Source organism: Pseudopodoces humilis, chromosome 5, assembly GCF_049639895.1.
Source record: "Pseudopodoces humilis isolate 2021_Gansu_Grassland_sample_001 chromosome 5, ASM4963989v1, whole genome shotgun sequence".
In the NCBI taxonomy this organism is placed as follows: domain Eukaryota; kingdom Metazoa; phylum Chordata; class Aves; order Passeriformes; family Paridae; genus Pseudopodoces; species Pseudopodoces humilis.
The window spans coordinates 7,546,796-7,572,456 of NC_142204.1; the positions used below are offsets into that span (position 1 = coordinate 7,546,796).

Genomic DNA, 25,661 nt, shown 5'->3' on the forward strand with positions numbered 1-25,661 from the left:
TGTGTTTGTTTTATAACTCCAATAAAGGTAAAGAACACACAACTCTCTCACAATCTCAATAACAGTGATAGTACTCGCAACTATCACTGTGTTGTCTGACCCAAATCAAGAGAATGGAGATCTCTTAGGACTGTTTTAAGCCTCTACAGTTGCTGTCAAAGTTGTTTGAAATGATTGCTGAGCACATTTGGGGGCTCCTGTTGTAACCATGTGGAACAGAAGGAAACATGGTATTGAATTTTAAAATCCTAATGCTTAAAGTCTTTGTCCTCAGAACTTCAGAGATTTTAATTTTCATCTCATACACAATCTGATTCTGCAAATGGCACTGTGTGAAATGACATCTTTGTCTGGACTGAAGCATCTCAAAATGAAAGGCTGAGGGAGCTGGGACTGTCCAGCTTCGAGAGGAGCCCCAGCTGAGAGGGGCCGTCAGCCCTGTGTGTCCCTGTGAGCAGGGAGGGCTCAGAGCAGGGATCAGGCTCTGCTCTGTGGGGCCCAGCAATGGCACCAGAGGAATGGGCAGGGACTGATACCCAGGAGGTTCCACCTGGACATGAGGCAGAACTTCTTCCCTGGGCAGTGACTGAGCACTGAACAGATTGTCCAGAGAGGGTGGAGAGTCTCCTCACTGGAGATACTCCAGAACCATCTGGACACAGTCCTGTGCTGTGTGCTCTGGGATGGCCCTGCTGGAGCAGGGAAATGGGACCAGATGAGCCACTGTAGTCTTTTAGACCAGATAATGTAATTGTTTAATGAGACAATGTCAATATAATAATTAAATGAAAAGCACGCACTAGAGTCTGGCTCAATAGTTCTGTGATAATAAAGGACTGAAAGGAAGAAAGAGAGCTTTGATCATGAAGGTACTGAACTTCTGGAGTTCATTTAAACCATCCTGATACAGGGCCATCAAGTTTCATCTCCCTCACCTTTGTTATGGGTGGCTTTAAACGACTAAATGTTCAGTTTACATATAGATAAATGTTTAGGTACCAGAATTCATTAGGTAAAGAGTCAGTGTTTCTGCTTGTACCCTTTGCTCTGTTGTATAGAACCTAGAAAATCTCCTTAAGTCGTTGCAGACTGGTTGTGAAATCAAGATGTAATCTGTGTCTTTGTTAAAGAACACCAGCTTTTACGGGATTTATTGTGAGGAGAGATCTCTTCAGCTCCAGGGCTGATTTGTGTTTCAGAAGTTACATCTTAGTACAGGCAATTTCATGGTGCTTGACCATCAGGTTAAAAATACTCCACTTGACCACACACAGAATAACCTTTTTTCAAAGTTAAATTTGCCCATGCTGATAGCTACAGAATTGTTTAAGACAATTGTTTTCAGCTTTGTAAAAAGGGTATAAGTGAAACTGTCTTGTCTTTTTTTTTCCTCCTTCTTTTTTTGTTTTCCTTTACCCCACCCCCTTTTCAGGAAGCACATGGCTTATTGATTGGATGGCAGAAAGGAAGTCTGTCTTCATCATCAGCTGCATTTTCTTGCTTTTGGTGGAAAGACATGGAAAGGCCGTGGAAGGAAATTGCCTCAAATTTTGCCAGGGGAGGTTTACATTAGATATCAGGGAATATTTCTTCATGGAAAGGGTGGGTAGGCATTGGAATGGGCTGCCAAGGGAGGCAGTAGAGTTACCATCCTAGAAATATTCACAGAGGTGTGGATGTGGTAATTGAGCACATGCTTTAGTGGTAAACATGATGGTACTGGGTTGACGGTTGGACTTTATAGTCTTACAGGTCTTTTCCAAGCTTAAGGGTTTTGTGATTTTATGATGAAGAAATTCTTACAGAGGAGAAAAGCAGTATTTGTATTATACAGATATCCCAGCATATCAATCATATATTGCACCAGTCAAGTCTAATAGAGGTAAAACTAGAAAAGAAAAACACGGAAATTGAATGCTAATAAAAGATTTCCATAGTTTGAAGTGCAATACTTCCCTTTTATTTTTGTAGTGTTTACATCTTTTAACACACACATACCTTGCTGTGAATTAATGGCTCTAGTTGGATTTTTTGGGAGTTTCTTTTTTAAAGCTTAAATACCATTGTATAAATTTGTAATGCTTGTATCAAAATTCACTATCCCTTGGTAGCTTGGTGCCAGGCTAGTACATTTTATGTGGAGTTATATTTGGAGAGAAGCACTGCATGAGACATTTATGTATTCCAAGACCAGTGGAGTTCCAGGGGAGATGTTTTGTTTTTTTAAATACAACCCTACAGATATTGCTGAGATGTGTTTCAGAGAACATGTTGTGATAAGATACTCTAGGTGTGGTGGGGTGACTTTTCATGCTGTTTTTGCCTCTTCATCTGTGTTTTTCTGTCTGTGACTTCTGGACATGGTGTGTGACCTGAACTCTGGGCTTTGCTCAGCTGCCTGGGTGCTAATTTCCATTTGTAGAATCACATCTTGCGAATTGCTGAGATTCATCATGTGAGATTACTTATATGTTGTATTAACAAGGCATCCTCTTTCTCTGCTTAGGTGGGTAGAGGAGATAGGTTTTGTCTTACGGAATATCCACTTGCCCATGTATTGATTTGTGTTCTCTAATTAAAAGAAAAATCTTAACTCTTACTGGTTAAGAGCAAGCACTTAGTGGTGAAACTGTTTTTTGCCATGGATGCATCCACAGAATTGTCACCTTTTTCTGTATCTTCCTTCTTCGTTCAGTACATCACTACTGGACAAGTGCAGTGTTGGTTGGCTTCACAAATATTGAGAGTCCACTGTGTGATTGATGGAGAATTTCTAGCTATTTATTACTGTACTGTAAATGTGTTCATGGCATTTAATCTTTGTTACAGTAAGAATGGTAGCTTTACAAGATCTTGAACTTTTTTCCTTGGTCTGTAGAATTTTTTTGACAGACTAATCTCGAATAACCAAGGTGTAATTGATAGCTGAAAAAAGCCAAGCAAATTTCAGGAAAAGATTGGAATATAGTCAACCAGCCTAATGTTTCTTTGGGAGACCTTTCTCATTGCTGTATAGGTAAGAAATTCACGAAGGGAGGTAATACCCTGTTTCTAGGATTTACTGCCTCGTTATTTTTTTCTAGCAAGGAAGTATTTCCATGTAATGTCTGCTGGCATGCCCATGCTTGCTGTCCTTCAGAAACTCCTTAGTCAGCAGGGTGGGAACCAGATGAGTGGGAGAAGCGGAAGCACAATGATGAGCAGAAAATAATTAAACCAGTGCAGATGTGCAGGGGGAGAGAACAGAGGTCTTAAGAACTAGAGGAGACTATAATTCAAGATGCATTATAGAGAATACATACATATTTTGGGCTTAAATATATATATATATATTTATATGTATTTTAAAATGTTACTTTTTTCTGAGCCAAAGTGACTACTTCTTAGACTCGCTTTCTTGTTCTCAAGAGGACATATGCCCAGACCTGTGTAGGAAATCTGGCTGCCAGCTGGCACAGCAGCACAGCACCTTTCTAAGAGACCTAATTTTAGATTTGCAGAACCTGGCAATATTAGCCACCTCCATATGTATTAGGCTGTTGTTTGTACTGTCTGTTAAACTGCATTTGAACATTTAATTTCAAGTTTCTTTGACAACTTATTAATAAGGACCAGGCTATTGAGAGCTGTTGATAAGGACAAAAAAGTGTTTTAATTTCATGAAGTCTTTGAGTTCATGCTATTGAAAACATGCAATTTTTTTTTTTTGAATTTACACCTTTTGGTGGCTGGTCTAGGATATTAACTTGTGTGGTGAAATGTTTTAAATCTGTATTGAGAGGAGGCTAAAATAAATCCTTTAGAGTAAGAGTAGAAATTGACCATGTTAAGTTCAGTGTCAAAAATGGAGGCAGAGCTATTTGGAGAGCTGGCTTTCATTTTCTGGGATAGAAATTCTGGGATACAAGGTATTGAGCATATAATAATAGACTATAATCATTTGTCCAGTTAACCAGAATATAATGTGAGGAGCATGGACCTGTCAGTTAGTTCTTGTAGTCACTAGTAGCCTGTGTGTAATACTCAGACAAGTCTTGGGTGCAATTCTAAAATATTTTGTAAAATTATTTGTGTTAGAAAAGAAAATCCAAATATTTATGTACAGTAGCAGTGAAATACTGCACCTAAAGCTTCCTGTAGATGGATTCTGCAGTGTGTATCTAGAATATTGAAGTATGTCATTCTTGTGAAATTTATTAATGTTGCTTTGAATTCTTGTTAATATATTTTCTGGATTTCTTTCAGCTCTTCGTTGTAGTCTCCAATTTCTTGGAAACATTGCTGCAGGAAATGGAGATTCCCAGAATAGCATCTGGAAGTGTGCTTTCCCAGATCTCTTCTTGTAAGCATGGATGCGGGGTTTCTTCCTAGTGTCATTTCTGTGGTTGTATTTAAAGCTCTTGTACATGAGAGTTGTGCCTTTGTGAGAAACTCTGAAAAATAACTTTGGTGAGAATGGGCTGGTTGAGACCATATCCTGTAGATGTTTTTTGTTAGTCAACCGCAGGAGTCAGAACCTTTAAAAACCTGCTTTTTCTAAACTAAGAGTAAATTGATTTCATTGAACAGAAACTGGAAGGCAACTATTTTGAATTACGATCTTCAAACATAAGCTTTATTTCAGACATGTTTTCAAGTAGTTACACTAATTTCCAAGAACACAGCATTTCCTTTTCTCATGATGCTGTCTCTGTGCAGATCTGTCAGTATTGGTGGATCATATGTAATCTATAAAAGTTCCTTAATCTTCAAATCTTTCAATCCTGTCCCTCTCCTAACCTCACCAATATATCTTCCTGGGGATTTGGTAATATATGTGTAAGGAAATACTACATAAACTATTTTGTGCAGGCACATGACAGCATTGTTATGTTTAGCAAGATTTTTTGTAGTAAGCTGATTACAAAGGCACTTTGATTCAATTTGATAATCATTCTCCATGGGTTTTTGGAACCCACTTGTTAGCACCAGGAGTAAGAAGACCTTACCGTAAGAAAGCAGTTCCAATTTAGCATAAATTTTGTAAACCTTCTATGAAGTTTGACCTTGTTGTGAGTTGGATATTTTTCCTTGCAGGTGACTTCTATCCTTCTTGGGCAGTGGCAAACTTGTGGTTCTCTAAAAGACAGCAAAGAACAACTCAGCTAGCTCAGTGCCACTAGCCTGTTTTTCCAGGGTCCATTTTAACTTGCCCTTAACTCCTTATTTTCTCTTGAAGGACTTGCCTGACATATAGTGATGAGAAAATTGTCACTTATTGCTGCATGGTCCTTTTCACTTGCCTAAATTCAGAGCGAGTGAGAGAACTGCTGGATCCAGGGAACTTGACTGTGGCTCTTCATGTCCTGAGAGTCTGCAAGGAGCAGTTGGATTCTGAGTGGTCGTATGTACTGTTAAATTTTCTTTCTCTACACCTCTTAGTTAGGTGTTTTGTTGTGTAAATTACTGTATTAAAATGTCTAAACTTGTGACACTGCAAAGTAGTAAATGAAAATCTAGTAAAAAATTAGTAGTTTATAATAGAGATTATTTTCGTGGTAATTTCAATGCCTCTTTTGATTGTTGCTAAAATAAGACTCCTTTTTTTGTTGAGGACATAGCAATTTGTCCTCAACAAATTTTTTTGTTTTTTTCAATGAAACAGGGTTTTAGAATTCAAACTAATTTATACTTGTGTGCTGGTTTTTGGAGATTTTTTTTAAGCTAGCACGGAATAGTCATACAGACAGGTCATGGTAGGAGGACTTTTTTGTCTAATGCTTATAAGTGCTACATAAAATCTGTTTTTTTGTGTGTTTTCTTTTTTCCTTTTTTAACATAACCATTTTCTGTAGGCACACAGTTTGTGGTGATTGGGAATGGGGCTGTGGCTGACCCTTATCACTAATGGGCTACAGCTGTGTAAGACAGGTGAACAGTATTGAACACAATGAAATACGGAGTGCTGCAGTGTACTGACCCATCACAAAAGGGTAGAGAGGGCACACAGGTGTTATATATGTAAGATGAATAGTATAGAAGGTTGTTCTTAAGAGCAATAAAGTGCTGATGCTTGAAGCCTTCTTCATATCAGTCATATCTCCACCGTCAGTTTTCTACTGCAACACGCAGTCATTTTTATACCCAAACAGGGATGGCTCTTTTTGTGAATCTTCATTTCATACTTAGAGCACCTAATCAGTGGTTTTATCCCTCTGAATTTCTATATTTTTTACTACTGACCATTCTTCTAAATATTGTTAGCAGTTATGCCTTTGATAAATATGCTGCCCTATATAGCAAGGATGCACATTCAGCTAATTGTTACACCATGTCTTCCAAGAGGAAAAAATTGTTTGTATGTTTTTGTAGCATTCTTTTTAAGGTTGTGTTTAAATTCAGAATTCAAATATGAAGGATTTTTGGCGTTTTAGAAGCAATATAGAAAGTCTTAACACAGACTTAAGATGACTGAATGAAAAGTAAGTGTCATTGTATAGTTTGCTTTTGTACTGAAAAAAATGACCTGGAATTTGTTTGTGGCTCAGCTTTTTTAATGGCAAGGGCAATTTGCTTGGACCAAAATAGTTTTTAAAAAGCAAACTGTAAGTTTAGGGTTAGACGATGAGACTGCTGTTTCAAAAGTGACAAACTGAGTTTTTATACATGTTGACATGTGTAATTGACGTAATTTGTCATCTGTTATTGACAGATGACAAAACTAAAGTGTTGCTTTTCAGATAATTATCCTGATTATCCTTAATTTTTTTTATGTGTTGAAGATACACTGAAATTTCTTTTGACTGTTACCAAAATCTTGGTGGTAAGATTATGTTTTGAAGATAAATGCAGCATCAAAATAAATGCTGAGGGATGCATTTCCCTGATCTCTCTAGTGTGAAGTAGATTCAGTTGATGTTATGGTGAAAATGTCTTATCTCCACCATGGATGTTTGATGTGGGTGGGAAATTGTCTCTTTCAGGGTAGTCTTGAAATGAAAAAGGGGCAAACTCTAATACTGAAAATTTGCAGCTTCAATTAGCTTCAGCTGAAGCTTTTTCTTCAGCTCTCACTGAAGTACATCTACATCCCAGTAGGACTGCTGAAAGGAATTTACATGGCTGTGGCATTTGCAGAGACCAATGTCCTATTGGAAAGATTTGAGTTTCTTGTGCCATGGCTGGCAAAAGTACACAGCAACCATTTTATGGTATTATATAGCTGGACTGAAATACAGATTATTCTTGGAGATTATGCACACTGCTAACTCACAAATGACTGAAATTAAGATGTTCTTACCTAAAGTTAAAAATAATTCCTGTCTACTTTCTTGTCTCTGAGCTGGAGCATCTGATTTCGTGTTACAACAAATAAGAAGTGACTGCCACATGTGTGTTTATTCTTCCTCTTGACTGGGCTTTCTTGCTGTCAGTTTCTGCTTTTAAGTCTTGGAACTCTATTTGAATAACTAGGTATGTTTTGGTCATAGGCAGAACGTCTGTTCATTATTTCATTTGCTTTTATTGTGCATTGAACTTCGTGAAATTAACATTTCTCTAAGACAGTATCCAATGCATTCCACAAGTGAACAACTATGATGCTCAAACTATTTTGCAGTTGCTGCCATTAATTTTGTTAGGACAGAGAGAGGATATCCAGGATAAATATTTGGATTTGAGGCCACTGGCTGAAATGTAATCTCTCCCATGGAGTCCTCATTACTCCATTCAGCTAGCACATGTTGGGTTCTCTATTCCTCACCCATCACAGGAATGCAAGCACACCTTTCAAGTCTTATTTTGATGAGCTGACTGTTCTTTCTCTGTTAATAATCCTATATTCATGTGTAGAGTCCAGTTTCCCATCTTCAAGTTGGAAAAGTCCTTAGGAAAAGTTCAGGAGGAACCTCTTTCCAAGTGTGATGCTTTTTGCCTCTTCCACAGCAGTTCTGTAGACAGTTTCTATCTGAGGAAAGCTGAGATTGTTCTAAGCAGTTCCTCAGAGCATCTTTTTTAGAGGCAGCAGTTGGTGGCATAACTTTTCTTCTGTCTGCCATAAACTCCTCTCCCAGTTAGAGAGAGCAGAGGAAGGGTCTTTAAAGGCTGGATGTAGCTTTCTGGAATTTTCCGGTCACTTTTGCCTACTTGAGTCACAAGACATTTGGTAGAAGGCTAAGATTTTGGGTTAGGAAAGAGGGAATGTTTGGCGTGTTGGCTCTGCTTCCTGGGAGGGGTGGGTCATGGGAGATAAGATCTCAGTTCAGCAACTTCTGATTCTAATCAATGATGGAAAGCCAAGTTATTCACTTCCTAAGTAGTTTTTGAAACAAAGAGCTGTTTTTCAGATCAGCATAATGGAATTTCTAGACTAAGCACTGATGTAGCTTTAAAATGTGTTTGTAGATTGACAACAGAACAAAAAGTTGCCTTAGAACTTGAAAGAACAAAAGGTACCTGTGCTGTGATACACAACTAAGTGTGTTTCTTGAATGAAACACATTCTGTTAGGTAATTTTATGGTGTGCTGTGAGCTAAGAAATAGTTAATAAAGGAGGAAGTCTGTTTTATAAGGAATGCCCCGGTCAAATTTTGTGTTCAGTTCTTTGATCATGTTTCTTCAGATCAGATGGTCTGAAGGCTCATTTCATTAAGCTTGTGGTTACTTGTCAGCCTCAGAAATTCTTCTATCTCTGAAATCTGTGAAGCTGGAGAAAGTAATACACACATTCAATAAATACACTAATGATTTAAGAACTGGTATATCCTTCTCTTTCTCTTTTAGAAGCTTGATCTTCTCAACAGCTCCAGAATGATTTCCATATTGCCGTCTTTGTCATTTTTAATGTTAGATGTTGAATGACATATTAAAATAATATTAACATCTATTAGACAATGTATTTTTACACTGCCACTAAACTTCTATTCAGTACAGCTCCTGAACTGGTGTCAGGCTAGCAGTCCTGTATCTTGAATGCTGGGAGCTCATCTGAGGTTGCTGCTGCTGGTCTGACTCTCAAGAGCAATGATCTGAGGAAGCAGATGGTATATATCTCCAGCTGAGGTTCTTAAAAATATTTGTCTGACTGGCTGGTACCTGATACACCTTTATAGCTGGGCTTGTGGGTAGTGCCCAGAGCTTGCTGCTTTGGAAAGCTGCAAGGTGTATGATGTTACAGAAAGTACTTCAAAGAGTAAGTCTTTGCAAAGTCACTAACTTTGCAGAAACAAGTTTGCTTCCTTTCTTGGATCTGATTTCTGACATATCCTAATTAACTGATCCTATCTCCTCAACAGTTCTTTGCTGTGCAGTTGTCTTCTAGACAACATGCTGTTCTTCGCAAAGTGAGCTACTGCCTGAGCTTTTAGCTCAGGAATTAACACCACTTAACCATGGTGGAAGGCATGCTGCTCCAGCCTGGTGCATCAGGGTCCATTCCTCTCCTAACTCTAGTCCTGAAATTTTGGTCTTTAATGCGGACTTCACCTTTCAGGACAGGTTTCTTCTAGTCTGATCTGCTCAAGATCATGGTTATGGGTTAGCATTCCCTCCAAAATGCTTCCACACACAAAGTCTTTAAAACTTCTCAATTCAGTTGTTTCCACCTTCTTGCAATCATTTATTTCCCTTTTCTTTTAGTGTTGCTTAGTTCTTTTTGATCTGTTCCTAAACAGCAGCAGATTTGTCTCCTAAACTCTTGGCTCTTTTGGGTCTCCTTTTTCCATCCCTCTCTTCCATCTTCTATTTCTATTCAAAGAGATGAGCATGGTTTTCAAGCCCTTGTGTGACAGTAATTTATTTTCTGTGTATCTTCCATATTTCCGAAATATCTCTAATGATACACAAATTTAATTCTGGACTATTGATGTACTGAGTTGAACATAAAGAATCGTAGGATAGTTTGTGTTGGAAGGGGCCTTAAAGCTCATCCAGTTCCAACTTCCTGCTGGTCAGGACAGTAGAACTGAACAGCATTTTACTCACTTGATAAGAATAGCAGAACAGAACAATATTTTGTACTTAACAAATAAAGGGAAAATGTGGCCTTGGAGAAGCAGACAAAAAAGAATTAATGCAAAATATAAGCAGGATACCAGTTCAGCTCTGCAAAGCTGACAATGTGGAAGTTATGCAAAACAATGATATTGCACTTACTCAAAAGTGGGGGGTCAAGGAGCAGCCACCTGAAAAGGACACTTGATGTTGAAGGGGAGAAACCCAAAGAGCCATATAAGGATTTCCAAATAGGGATGTGACTGTGTCAAAGAAAGTCAAGGAAGTTGCTCATGAATATGTAATCAGTGTGTGATAAAAATTCTGTTCACCTGATGATCAGGGCACTTAGCTGAAAGAAGGATCCCCCTGGGTGCCTAGTGCTGCCATGAAGAATGCCTGCTTTCTAATACTCAAACTGTGTGAGAACATTTCTATTGGGCTGATTTCAGTATCAGTGCTATGGACATGGATATCCCAGGTTGCCCCAAGCTCTGTCCAGCCTGGCCTTGAACACTTCCAGGGATGGGGCAGCCAGAGCTTCCCTGGGCAACCTGTGCCAGGGCCTCACCACTCTCATAGGAGGAATTTCTTCTCTATATGTAATCTAAACCTACTCTCTATCAGTTTACATCCATTCTCCCTTGTCTAATGGCTACAGATTTTGATGAAAGTCCCTCTCCAGCTTCCCTGTAACCCTTTCAGATCCTGGAAAGTGCTCTGAGGTCTCCACATAACCTCTTGTCCAGGCTGAACAACACCAACTCTTGTCATCCTGTCTCCATAAGGGAAGTGCTTCAGTCAGTTTACCAACTTTGTGGCCTCCTCTGGACTTGCTCCAACAGTTTAAATGTGTTAATGTTTAAATATCTTAAACACATAAGCAAACCTGCTCCATAAGCTGATTCTTGTTCTGGTGCTGCGTGCTTTCAGCAGCCACTTCCTACCAAAGGATGCTGTCAGGAAACTGGACATATCCATCCTTTAAGAAACAAAGCTGGAATATGACTAAGTATAACTGTTCAATAACTGAAATGTATTTTCTACTCTGTTTCTGTGTGAATATTACTAAGGTCTGAAGAGCCCTCTGTTACAAACTCCCATGCAGTTCAAAAGAAATGCTCTATCTTATTTTTTCAACAATAGCTTTTCCTAAACACATACAGAGAGCCTTTGGCTCTGGAAAATTGTGTAGCCTTTCGAAAGTTGTTTCTCTGTGTTGTCATATTCTTCCACATCTACTCCCTCTTGGGTTTGTATTAATCAGGAGCAAAGTGACTCACACAGTGTAGAAGGTACAGTATTTAGAAGAGAAACCAACAGAGAATGCCACATGCGATCTATTTTAGAATGTGAACCTGGAAAAATACGTGTATTTTAAAATAATTAGGAAAAAGTAGTACAAAAATTACATTATAATTTATCTTAACCAAGATCAATGTGTGTTCTAAAAGCTGTTTATTTTAGAAATACCTTGGTGGCTCCATCAGAGATGAGAGTATAACTTGTGTGATCAGTTTTTCCAAGTGTGTGCATGGGGCAGTCCGGTCCTAATATGGACAGGAAAAATAGGTTGTATTTTTGATTCCTGAAGAGCAAAGAACAAAAATCTTCCATTTTAAAATAAGAGACATAATGTGCCTTTTGTCTTTCAGAAAAATGAGATTAGGAGTGTGGTCAGCTGTTTGGCATTGAAGTAAGTTTTGCTGAACATCCACTTTCTTTTTTGAAACCACAGCTAAATGATTACTGTAAAGATTAGGATGTGGGGTTACCCCTCCCCAATCTTTTGCCTTTGGGTTTTTTTCCTGGGTTATGGAAAGATGTGTGGACAAAAACTGGTACTCCTGTGGCAAGGAGTCTTTGCCTATGGGCACAGATTTAAAGGCAAGGATAGAACTCTTCAGTACTGCTCTTTTTGCTGAATTGGTGTGTGTGTGTGGTGAAGAACCTTTTTTTTTCATTGGGCTGGCAACTCAGTTTCTTCTGTCGGACAGTTTAGGATGTCCTCCACCCCCTTCTTCTGCTCTCCAGAAAGTAATTATTTTTTTTAATTCCAGGAAAGTTGGAGTTATATTGCAGGTTCCAAGTTCAGCTGTGGTTTTAAATAGTACTGACACTTGGAAAAGTTTCCTTAATTTTAGAGATATGACTAACTTCTACTTTCTATTTGCAGTAGCAGTGAATTGGCACAGATTTCCTCAATCTTTCAAAGCTCAGCCTCATACACTGAATTATCTTGTCACCTCTTCTTGTGTATATTGTTGAGAGGGTGAAGCAGGAAGTGCTATTAGCCATTGCTAATCATCTTTCATTTATTTCTTGGTAGCTCTTCAGAAAAAAATTAATTCAATTCTACATATAAGTTACATTTAATCTCTCCTTAGTGCCTTTCAGATGTAGCTGTCAAAGCTGTCAAATTGAGTCTGAGTGTCTCCTGAATCAGTGAAATACTGCACATAATTTGAATTTAGTCTTCTAGACCTCAGTTTACTTGGTGGGGGCTATCATGTCCAGTAGGAAGGATGCTTTCATTGTGGGAGTGCCTTTGGAAGACGGAAGGATGTTCACTGTTGTGCTTGGCTCAGCACAGGAGAGGAGTATTGTGATGCTTGATCCTAGGACCAAGGCTTAAATATGAAAATGTGTTTCTATATTCTCCTTCAGAGCTAGAAATGCCGGTGTGGGAATGGGGTGAATTACCTCTTTCCTAGTGATTTTAAGACAGCACACATTCCATTTGTTATTAAATAGCTTTATACTTGTAATTGTTTATTTAAATGGTTTTGGTAGGTTTCTTCTATTCTTATGCAAGGATTAAATATACTTCTGCTTCTAAAATATGTTTTGATTCCAAATAATTTCTCATGAGGCATATTGTTTTTTTAGCATCTAAAAAGGCTGGTGATAAAAGTTTGAAAGTTGGCTGAAAGTAACTGAGTTTTCTTCTTTACTTTTCTTCAAAATGTGGATGATTTATTACATTTGTTTGTTAAATTACAGTAAAAAGATAGCTATTTAGCTCTTACTAAATATTTTGGATAGAGTGGCATTACTGTAGTAATGTACTGATGAAAAATGCTTTTGGTTTTGAGATTGGAAGATTGCTGATTAAGTAGAGAATTGCCATGTCTTGTTCTTTGTACTTGGAAAACATACATGGGGTTGTCTTCCTCTTTTTCTGAGACTGAGGAAACTGTTCCCTAAATTTGCTAATGGGATAAAATCAACTTAATATGGAGCATGACATTTGATGGTAAAGTTGATTGCTTACACCCAGCTTTGATTGGAGCAAGCTTAGTGGCCATCTGGAATATACTGAGTGCAAATGTAGCTTGTACCACTTTGTCTTGGCTGCTTCTGAGCTTCAGTTTGGTACAATACAGCCCTTGTGCTGTTATAAAGTCTTTGAACATCTCCTCCTGTATTTATCTACTATGGAAGCATTTGATTTTTTTAGGATTTTAGCCAAACAATTTTTAGAGTTGAGAAAATTGGCATATTTAACACTGTTCATTTTAACATTAAATGTTAAATTTAACATAGCATTGTTACTGTGTTACGCTTGCATAACAGCTTTAATTTTCACCATTTCCTTCACTAAATTACAGTGGTCTTCAGTTTATTCCAGTGGTTCTACTGTGGGCCCCCAAAGAGAGTTTAAGTCTCCTACCAAAGCCTTTTGTGTGCATTTGAAATGCCATGTTCAGTCAGTAACCCAAAACTGAATATCTTTCTATATTTCAGAATTGTGGATTATCTTACTTTTCCTCTTCTTTTCCTGTGCCACAAATGAAAAACAGGAAAGCTGGCAGGACTAAAGATAGTATACTGAATGTGCTGCATCCTTGCTTAGCTACCTCCAGAATTTCTGGGCATGGTGAAGGAGTTGGAAGTGCTTTACTTCACTATTAATTCTTCTGTTTTCTCTTGGTGATGGTACTCGTGCTCTGTTCTTCATTATTGTAACGGGTTTAGCGCTGGCTAAAATCGCCAGTGCACCTACTAGAATTATTTACTCATTTCCTACTGTGAGATATGAATTAAGAGGGAGGGCAAAGCAGGCTCAAAACTTAAAAGGCATAAAGAAAATTTTATTAACAGAACTAAAAAAATAGTAAGAATCAGAATAAAACCTTCAGAACACTTCTCCTCCCCTCTCCACAGCTTCTTTTCTTTCCCAGCTGACAATGTAGGGACAAAACCTGGGATTTTCAATCAGTTATCACCTCTACAATAGTCTTTCATCAGTTCTTGTAGGGAGAGGAATTTCTCTGGCCATGCCATGGAGACTTCTCCACAAGAAACAATTCTCTCGTGGCTTTTTAATTTCCACGAATAGCAGCTGCCAGGAAAATCTGCAATCCTGAAGTTTCTCCCATCTTTCACAGCCTTCCCACAGCTGAGTTCATGGGCCATGTCAACTTATGGGGTATTATTTTAAGGATGAGCTGCTAAAAAGGCAAAGGTTCTTTCCATCTCTGAGATCATCTTCATCTCTGGGAACAGAGGTCTTCTTTCCCTGGGGGCAAAAGGGTCTTCATCACTCTCATCTCTGTCTCTGTTCAAGCTTCTCATGGGACCACAGCTACTTCAACATCTGCTTTGCTTTATTATGGATGCCTCTGCTCACATCTACAGTTTGAACACTCCATCCCCCCATATTCTTTCATGAATTAAAGGGAATATTCTTGTGTATCACAGTCCATCTCCATGGCCTTACCAAAAGAACTTCCAGCCCAATACTAAGGCACCTCCTCATTCTACTTCTGTCTGGGACTTGACTCCTTTACTGACCTTGGTGTCTTCATGTTATCCTCTACATGTCTTCACTCTGTCCTTTTCTCTCACTCGAGAGAGGATCGAGGTCTGCAGGTCTCATCTGTGCACTGAAAGAGTTAATACCTCACCCAGGCCTGCGGATGGTCATGATGGTTTCTGCTGGGCAGTGGCTGAAGCAGTCACGGTGGTGGATTTCAGGCTGTGCTGGGGCTGTGCCAAGATCTCAGGGGGCCTGGCCAGAACGGTGGTGGCTGCTCTGGCTGCGTGGCTGGTCTCTGACCCCTGCCGGGCCATGGCAGAGGGGGGGCTGGCCCTGCCTGTACAGGCTGTGTACCCCAGCCTGGCACAGGCCATCAATGGGGCAGGGCTTAGTGTTGGGAAGATGTTGGCAGTTGTGGCCTGGCCCAGCCTCAGCCAGGACCCACATCCTCACATCCCCCACCCGGGAGCTGCTGGGGTCCAGCCCAGCCCCTCCAGGCCATGCAGGCCACAGCGGAGCAGGGCCAGTCCAACTGGCACCCCATTACCTCTTCAAGGCTGGAAGCAAGGGAGAGTTTCCTGGGCTTGGCATCTTTAAGATGTGAATCTCACAGAGGCAGACTTACCTTCTAAATGGTTTAATAGGATGTCAGTTTTCAGAGCTAGCCAGCTATTGGCTTTTGCTAAGCACAGAGGAAGCTCTTAGCAGCTTCTCTCAGAAAAATCATTTCCATGAGCAGCTTCTTCTGCTCTCACCAAATGTCAATTAATGCAAGACCAACACAATGATGCAGTAATGCAGAAAGTGGATAAGGTAAAAGGGACACATAAATACAGAAGCAGATACTTTATAGAATCACAGACTGGTTTGGGTTGGAATGGATCTTAAAGCCCATCTCCTTCCACCCTTTCCCAGAGACATCTTCCACTATCCCAGGTTGCTCCAATCCCTATCCATCCTGGCTTTTGATGCTTCCAGTGATGGGACAGCCAGAGCTTTTTGTTTTCTGAGGTGTTGCATCACATCATGAAACCAGAAGGTAAGAATCAGAAATTTTAGTCTAAAATACTCCAGGCTCCTCAAGCAGTAGAGGTCTAGTCCACAGAATGTACAAAATGTGTGTGAGAGAATACAGGAGCACAGACCCAAGTAATAGTTGAACTATGGTCCTTCTACTTTGCAGTAGTGATCAGGAACATGAACCTAGTAGCAGTAGATCTTTTTCTGTGATAATTATTGATCACTTTTTAATTACAAGACAAATAGTCAAGAGAGTTTCCTCAACATAGTCTTAAACATGAAAATTAAGCTTTAAATTAAATAGCCTCAGTTTCAAAGTAGAAAAATTTGGCTTCAAGGTTTTTCACATCTTTTTTCTTATCTCTGTTTATGTACTTTATACTCTACTACATTATCAGCTGAAATTTGTACATTCTTAGGCCAAGTTCTGCACAGCACTGATCTGTGCTATTTTCTTCTCCAGCTCCACACAAAAGTTTGTGGTTCTACTTAAGTCCATGGAAAATTAAGTTGGTTGTGATGATACTGAAGGTTTAACTATGGATAGCTGAGAGTTAGTTCAGGAACTGTGGAAGAGTTGCCCTTGACTGCCCTGCTGATGGCTCGAATTGGGTGTTACAGCTGAGTCTGCACAGCTCAGTTGGATGGATACATTTGTGCTGCTGACTTAGAGTGAGTCTTCATGTTTTTTGAAATTTGTATTGAAAAACTCTTTGATCAGTGCTACATTCCTCAGCATGCCAGTTTTAAGCTGATGATTCCTTACACCTCTGCATATTTTTTTCATGAATGAATGTGCAAATATCAGTAAAAAAGAAGTGCAGTAGAAAATAGTTTTTTTTCCTTGCCCTCTTAGAAATGTTGAGTTTTCAGTAACTGAACCAGATGCTGGATAAGTCCAAGTTACAATTAGAAATATAATAGCTATTAATCTTTTGGAACTCTTATTCTTCTATTAGCCCAATTGGCATTGAGTACTTGTCCAAAAAATACTTTATTGCAGCTGGAAGGCTTCATTGTGATCTTCTTATTAGCTATGTAATAGGTTATGGCTATGCAAAATAAAGGCTGTCAGCAAAGGGAAAACTAGGGAGGAGGTGGAGGGAAAATTGAAATTGTTTGGTTTTAATATTATTTTAGCTGTTCTTTTTCTGTAGCTTCATCAGCTCAGAAGATACTCTGAGACTTAACTTTCAGTTATTGTAGCCTAGACATGCTACTTTAAAAATGCATTGTTGAGTTTGTGTGTACCTATGCAGCATAAATACCACTGGTAGTGCTCCTGGAATTGTGATATGAGGAGCTAAATACTTTTACCCAATTTGTTTTTTTCCTATAATGCTGGGAGTATGAGTGTGGGTTGAAATTAAATGACTGTTACCTGCTGTGGATTGCTGTGGATGGTGCTTAGGAAAGCAAATGGTGTAAATATTGGCATTAGCACAAGGACAAGGCTGACCATATTTTCCAGAGAAAGAATTAAGAAGAAAGAATGAGCCATTGCCAGTTTTGGATAGATTGTTTTTTAAAGACACTATTTTTCCAGGAAGGTTAGTATCATTGCAACATTTTGGTGAAGAGAAAGAGGGAACCAGTGGTCAGTTTGTCAACTTCTGTTGGTCTTTTTGTATTTCAGAAATCTCAAATATAGTGTGAGAAAGGGAAGGTGGTGAAAGGAAGAGAAAAGCTTGATAATTTACTGCAGAATATACTTCACTGTATTTTGACTGGCAAGATCCTTGTGTTAAAGTTGGGGGTGTCTTGTGCAGGGACAGGAGTTGAACTCAATGATCTTTGTGTGTCCCTTCCAGAATATGAGACTCTATGTGCCTATATTTATGTGCCTTGTAAAGCAAGAACTTAAAATTGGTTCTCAGCTTAGGTTTCTATTACACAAGAAGGGTATACTTTTGAAGTTGAGAAAAGTACCTTGCTGCCTTGCATCTGACAAAGAAGTTCTCATTTGCTTTGGTGCTTTGTCAGATTGCCCTTTTTAAAGAAAAATAATTATATAATTTGGGCACTTTTTTGACTGTTTGGGCTTAAAGACAGTGTTGTGATCAATAGAATAATAATTTTCAAATTTGAACTTTGGTGTTTTACTTACATGCATAAACCATTGGATGAGTGTTTGAATTGTGATGTGTATAACTGGTCTAAGACTCCAGCCATCTTTCCTTCAAACATGTGAGTAAAAGTGTGCTGAACTGATGAGATATGGTCATTGCAATGTTAGGGAAAAAACCGCAGGACAGTGCAATTACTTTGTGCCAATTTGTATCTATTAGTGAGTAGGACAAAAAGCACAACACACTTGTTCATCTACAAGTAAAACTAATCAGCAATATTTGGAGTAAATCTGTATACTGCTTTTACAGCACTAGTAAGACTTTCTTTTTCTTTTCCTTTAGGTTCCTGATTGTTACAGAACATATGCTGAAATGTCCAGAGCTGGTAAAAGCCCTCTATGCCAAACTGAGCAATCAAGAAAGGTAACCCCAAAACCAATGCGGCTTTTATTATTTAGCATTCCATATAGAGTATCCTGTTCACATGATTGAAAAACTGTGTGGTTTCATAGTTGGCACAAAATCTCTAAATACATGTTTCTATGTCAGTAATGGTTTTAAATTGGTTGGTTAACATTACAGCTTAGCCACAACTGGCAGTGATTTATGTAGGGTTGCAGAATTCAGGTTGGCACCATTACTCGGTAAAGAAATACTTCACACACAAAAAAGGAAAGGATTTCATGCCTGGGTCTTGATTTCATAAGAGTGCCACACCCTGCAGAGTTTTACAGCTCGATTAGAAATGTCCTTAGATCATCATACTTCTGTTGATATGTCAAGAAATTAAGAGGAAGCCTTTAAGAAAGATGGAAGTGTGTCTCATACAGGTTAGCAGAACCTACAAAAAACATAGATGAGCAGATGCCTGTGATTACTTAATCTTTAATATTTCTACTGTTGAAAAGCTTCAACAAATCTTCACCTTGAAGAAGCATTGATAGCTGTTTGAGTAAGTATGTGCTGAATTGATGGGAAATGGCCACTGTTATAATAGAAAAATGTTCATTGCTTTAATAGAGAATTGAGGAAGATTAAAAAAATATTTTGTTAAGACAATCAAATTTGTGAAACACTGCTAGAATTCTACAGCTCCTCCAACTGCTTGAAGATTTTGTGGTCTCATTTATGTGTTTAATTTGCCTATATTGTTCTACATCCACCCAGGGAAGCTGCAGAAGTTCCTCTCTAGTTTTTGCAGGTGAAAAAGCACTAAATAAAACAGTGCCATTGCGCTTTTTCCTGTGTTTTGTTTCTAGTGTTACCACAGGTGAGGGTTCATTGGAGATTATAAGAAAACTGAAAGGTTATCAGACAAAGAAAGAATATGCAATAGGTTTGAACCATAAATAAAATATCATTCTTGTATGAGGATGGTATAGGGTGGGAATGGTAAGGAGGGAGATACTGTTTTCCTCCATAATTCAGGATAACCAAGTGGGAACAAATCTGAGCTGTGTGTTTAATGCACCAGGAGGTAGGTGCTGTGTATCTGTTTTAAGTAAATGAACTAGACTGAATTTTCTTCTGGGGAATGTCATGAATGGCAGTTTGCACATTTCTGTAATGCCTTTGAGGATAGCCAGAGCTGTTAATGGTGTTCAGTTGTATGAAAAGCAGTAGGTGTAACCAGTTTCTAGAAAGGTCTCAGCATACTACAGATGATCATCAGATCCCTCACCTCAAAGGCTTTTTGTGTAGACATGACATAGGTGATCACAGGTGAGATCACTGTTTAGAGCATATCTGCTGAATTTATTATTAATCCCAAGAGTTCTGCTGGTCAACTTCATTAAGTTTTTCAAAGACATAATCACAGTACATTTATGAATTGGGCAGTGCTTTGTTTACTGACAAACATATGGAAGTGCTGTAGAAATAATCTTTTTGCATCCAAGCTATAGATGAATATCCTGCCCCGGCATCTTCCTAGGTAGTGTTAGTGTATTTAAGAATGCATTCTTTTGAGAGACTTGAAAAGACAAATCCAATTCAGATACAAACATTTTGACTGTCATGAACTGACGAAAAAAGTAGCCATAAACCCCAAAGCATAGGGAATTCATTGTTTCAAAAAGAGATGAGGAGTCTTCACCACAAGCATTCTCGTGTTGGATGTCCAGTGAAACTGACCAAGTGCTATAAATGTAGAATGGACAGATGTCCATTGAGGTGTCTGGGGAAGGCAGTTGGAGCTCATGAATATATGGTAGCCCTCAGTTACAGTATCCTCTGTCATGCACATTAAATACAGGTAGTTTAAATGTGTTTGCTCAAATGAAATTAGCTGTGCTAAGGAAGTTTATGAGTATGCCCATTAGTGGTGACTCCCAAAGCTGGCAGTTGCCTGTGATGCCCAGAGTGTATGTGGCTATCTAACCTCAGTTATTTGCACTATTCACAGTATTTGCACTATTCAAATATTTCCTGCAGTTGAAATCCAGTGCATTTGTGTCACAGTGGCCATAGTGCCTGCCTCAAAGCAGTTCTTATACAAGTAGATCAGGAATTTGAATTTTTAATTAAAATAAAATTCCTGACTTCTGGACAACTTTCTCTTTCATTCTCCTAACAAATTTAATGTGTTGCATGTCTGAGTGTGCAAATGGCCTGAAATAAATCCTGTGTTAATATGATCAGGTTTTCAGTGTTAGTCTGACCTGGAGACAAATGCATGGTGTTGTGACAATGCTGGTTCTCTGGAAGGGATTATTGTAGAAGGATATGGCCATTGAGCTAAAGGAATATAGATTCTTAATTTTTTTGCCAGATTTGAGATTTTCCTGCACCTGTGTGCAGGTATTTGTCAGAAGTATTTAGAAAAAGTCTGGTTTGCATTCATCCAAGTTAGCCTTGAGCATGGACACTGTAAGTTCATGTCTTGCTTGTCTTAATTACATTATAAAGTCTTCAAAAATGAGCACATCTGTTGTTGTCCCTTCTAAGAAGGGCTTTTTAACAGCATGAAAAAGTGCAGCTGAATAGCTTCAGGTGTTTTTAAAATGCTCGAGTATTTGCATCTCTAGGTTTGATTTTAGTGTTGTCAGGTGAAGTGTCCCAAGTGAAGGGTGCAGCCACTCTTGGAATTTCCTGCCAGGAAATGGGCACTCAAGTCGTGTAAGCAGCACTACTTCTTGCTAATGCTCAGCTACAGGGCTAGCATTGTCAGTCCTTGGGATGGCAATGCTCACAGACATAGGGTAGCCAAAGGTAGCACCGAACTACAGCTGCTCACAAATTTGTCAGATTTCATTTAATATGATGCTCGCAAGTATCATTTGAAGATGAAAGAAGTGAAAGTTGTGAGGAAGGGCCTCATTTGTCTCATGGAACCATTGCTGTCAGGGAAGTGTTTCAGGAAGGAGAAGCCAAAGTCACAGAGGGAGAATGTCCCAGGTGTATAGCGCTTGTTAAGAGGTTATAAAAAAAACACATTTGATGCAAATATTGTTTGATGCTAAGAAAATCAATAGAATTTTACACGGCTAGTTTTAGGCTTAGTGAGGCAGCATTTTATTGTGTAGTAATGAGCTTCCAGATTTAAATTGCACTTTAATTCTGTGGTTTGTTTGCAGGCTATAGGAGACAAAAGTTTGTTTTACTGATGACTGCAAATACCTTATAGTGGCTGTTCTAAGTTTATGCCAATTTAGTAGGCTTCAGGAAGAACTGGTTTCTGTTTGTCTAGGGGGGAAAAAAACTGCCAGAGATTCACAAAAGGTATTCCTCAGTAGTGCCTAAAGAAAAGGAAGATGACATGGCATGATTATTTCCAAACAGAGGTATAATTGTAAATATAATACACAGAATTAGATTTGAGATATTGAACTGAGTGTTACAAAATTTCAACTGGTACTAGCAGTTGTCATATTTGTTGCATTTAGCTGCAGGCAAACAAATAGGATGAAACACTGTAATTTGAATGGCTCAACAGTTGTGAGATTATTTAAAAGAAATGGGCAAATTGCATTGTCTGGGAGAACTAATTTGGAAAAATTAGGGTGAGTTTTAAAAGAAAACTGAGAGAAACGATAGAAAAAGGAATGTGAGGGAACTTGCACCAGAACAAAGCACATCACTCTCAAGAAATTACTGGCTAAATAGCAAGACTTGCTTGAAATTCAGAGAAAGATGGGCATGTCCTGAATGACTGTGCCTAGAAGAAAACTCAACAGAACAGTTTGACTTGAATGCCTAAAGAGACCAGAAAACTTCCAAAGAAATGACATTCAGGTGATGTTTTAACGAAGGACTGCAGTTGTTGAAAAAGGCGTCCATTCATATTGCAAGGGGAAGAGTAGTACAAAAAAATTTCCCTATTAGCAACCATTTAATCTATTTAATGGGGTTTATATAAGTGTGGTGACTTTCCAGCTTGTTTACGAAAGGATTGCTTGTCAGTTTTAAACATTTATTATTTGGATTATTGGCGCAAGAAGCGCTGACTAGAATCCTGTCAAGCAGAAGATAGTATTTGTTTTATGTTTGCATGGCCTTGTTTTGGTAGCAGGGGGATTACAGGGGTGGCTCCTGTGAGAAGCTGCTGGAGGCTCCCTCCGTGTCTGGCAGAGCCAGTCCCTGGCAGCTCCAAAGACAGACATGTCACTGGTCAAGGCTGGGACAATTAGAAACGGTGGTAAATGTCTCTGTGATAACATATTTCAGAAAAAAGGAAAAAGAAGTTTTTGCACAGTTGTAATTGCAGTCGGGGAAGAGCAGAGTAAGAATATGTGAGAGGAACAACTCTGCAGACACCAAGGTCAGTGAAGAAGGAGGGGGAGGGGGTGTTCCAGGCACTGGAGCTGGGATCCCTCTGCAGCCCAAGGCACAGACCACGGTGAGGCAGCTGTGCCCCTGCAGCCCATGGAGATCCATGGGTATGCAGAGATCCACCTGCAGCCCATGGAGGAGACCCAGACCCATGCCAGAGCAGGGGGATGCCTGAGAGGAGGCTGTGACCCTGTGGGAGCCTGTGGAGAGAGGGGCCTGTGCTGGAGCAGCCTGTCCCTGAAAGACTGTACCCATGGTAGGGTGACCCATGCTGCAGCAGTTTGATGGGGAGTGTTGCCTGTGGGATGGACTCACATTGCAGCAGTTTGCAGGGATCTGTTGCCTGTGAGATGGACTCACACTGGAGAAGTTCATGGAGAACTCTCTCCTGTGGGAAGGGCCCCACAGTGCACCAGGGGAGTGACTCCTTTTCCTGAGCAGAGGGAGAAATAGTGGATGATGAACTGACCATAACCCCCATTCCCTGTCTCCTTGCACCACTGGGGTAGGAGAGAGAGCTGGGGATGAGAGGGGGGTGGGGGAAAGGTGTTTTTAAGGTTTTATTTTACTTCTCATTAGCATGCTCTGATTTTGTTAGTAATAAATTTAAGTTGTATCTCTAATTTCAAGCTTGTTTTGCCATGACAGTATTTGATGCGTGATCTCTTGTGGCCCTTATCTAAACCTATGAGCCCTTTGTGAAGTTTTCTCTCCCCTGTCCAGCTAAAGGGGGGAGGTGAGGGAAGTGATATAGTGGCTTCGGTAGGTGCCTGGCATCTGGCCAGGGTCAACCCACTGGTTGTATTCCAGTACACTGCAGTACTGGAATAATTCCTTTGTTCATCAAGTCAGTGACCAGCCTGTGTTGAAAGCACATGCTTGAAAGACTCTAAATTTGGTGAAAACTGACATACCAAGTCTTGCCCTGTATTGGGGGCAAATGACAGATCTGTGGGCTTGGGTTTTATATGGGATGCCAAATGGGAAAGCTGTTGGTCAGTGCAGGGTGTCAGGGAGCCGGACTCTGGTCATTTGGAGATGGGCAGGGTGCACCAGCTGTAACCTGCAGAACAAACAGACCATGAGCAGAGCCCCTGAGAGAGGCTGCTCCAGCCTCCTCTTTGGAGTCTGCCCTTTGCCAAATGTGCTAGCATCACAGAAGTGCTGCCATGTTGAAAAAAATTTTGTCCTCCTTCAGATAATAGTTTAATGCAGCTGTATTTATGACATTGAGAACTGAGTTTAGCAAGGACTAAGCAGCTGTTTTGTGATTAATAGAGGTGGTTTTTTGGAGGTTAATAAAGCAGTGACTGAGCTTTATCCACAGAAAAAGATGTTTCTCTTCCTCTTCTGACAACCTGCTTGGTAAATTTAAAAGAAAAAGCATTTGAACTATTCCACATGTTTAAATGTCAGTCCTTCCATCTGAATTTCAAAGATTTCACTGAAAGAAAAGCCTGAGCTGGCTTTTGAATTCATTCAATAAATAGTGTTCTTTCAGTTTGAGAGAATGAGAGTGAGACTTCACCAGTCTGTGTGCTGGACTGGAGTAGGGACCTGTAGGAGAGCCTCTGCCATGTCCAAGTCCTACTTCCACGAGATGCTTCCAATTTGCCCTGACAACATGAAACAGCGTTGGAAATAAAATTACATTAAAGCTGTTAAAAAACGCAGCTCAAGTAGATTTCATAGAGCTTCATTACGTATCTAGTTACTTGCCAGCTTAATACATTGAATATCTCTGACTGGGTACATAAGTGATTAACTTAGATTTACATAGTCCATCTAGTAACAATTATGAAATGACTGTAAAGAACAGAGTGTGCATATCAATTTTTATTTTCCCTGTTTGGGCTCAGAATTGTTTTAGGGGTGTGGGGAGGAGTTACTGAAGGATTGTGGGCACGGCAAGGGCTGTGAAAACCTGTATTTTTCAAACAGAAGCTGTCAAATAGTCTGTGCTTATTTTGCTATGCTTACAAACAGCTTTTAAGAGCTGGTTTGCTCTAAATTTTAGATACAGGGAATATGCACTCTCAGTGATTTTTTTTTGGGACATAAGAAATTATAAATTGAAATAGACTTGAGAAAAATATTGACAGTCTGGCCAGATTGTATTAATTAAATGATGAATTAAATTAATTCTGTACAGAAAAAAAAGCCCAGGAGACAGAAACTGATTGCCAGTATTCATGAGGCTTGTTAATTTTTAAAACTTCTCTCTGTTACAAGCATGATAATTGTTTTTATCTTTTATAACTACTGCTTGCTCTACTGATAATTCTATGTGGCTCAGTGAATCTGACTAATAAATTTTTTTTCTGTCTCCAGAGTTACTTTGTTAGAGCTAATGATGGTGAAATTAAGTGACAAGGACTCAGTTACCAGTGAAGAAATGAATGTGTTTGTGAGACATGCTGACTTCCTTGCAGTCTGCTTCCAAGAGAAATGTGGAGCTGTGCTCAAGTTAACTGCTGCAGCAGATGCAGAAGATGAGGTATGACTGATAACCGTTTAAGTACTAGAATTTAGAACATAGACATGCTGATTCCTCATTGCCACTGTTGCACAAGGGGGCATACATAACAGTACCATTTCCAGTTTACGATGGGAAAGCAGTGGCAAAGTGCACAGTAGAGCCCATAGGACAGCAGCCAACTTTTGCTTTTAATTTAAGGATGGCAAAGGATATGGTACTTCGGAATAAGTCCTACCCCATTGTTAAATGTTTCAAAATCTAAGAAATGTTCAAGTTGTCACGTATTTGGATATTTTATTATCTTACTAAGGATCACTTCTATAATTTATTTGAGTTGGGAATTGATATTAATTCAAATTTAGAAGGGCTTGTAGTGACAGGACAGGGGGGAATGGCTTCACACTGACAGAGAGTAAAGATAGATTAGATGCTGGGAAGAAATTCTTCCCTGTGAGGGTGGTGAGGCCCTGGAACAGGTTGCCCAGAGAAGCTGTGGCTGCCCTGTCCCTGGAAGTGTCCAAGGCAAGACTGGACAGGGCTTGGAGCAACCTGATCTAGTGGAAGGTATCCCTGCCCAAGGCAGGGGGTGGG

The 25,661-nt window shown here is 39.4% G+C and overlaps 1 protein-coding gene across 1 annotated transcript in view; it reads left to right on the top strand.

Annotated features, from left to right (window-relative positions):
* Positions 1 to 25,661, top strand: part of ATXN10 (ataxin 10) — a 96,664-nt gene that overhangs the window by 21,813 nt on the left and 49,190 nt on the right. Inside the window, exons 4-7 of the mRNA XM_005527014.2 lie at positions 4,246 to 4,342; positions 5,219 to 5,383; positions 18,164 to 18,244; positions 24,923 to 25,088. Coding sequence (XP_005527071.1) covers positions 4,246 to 4,342; positions 5,219 to 5,383; positions 18,164 to 18,244; positions 24,923 to 25,088 — 509 coding nt within the window. The remainder of the gene's footprint in view (positions 1 to 4,245; positions 4,343 to 5,218; positions 5,384 to 18,163; positions 18,245 to 24,922; positions 25,089 to 25,661) is intronic.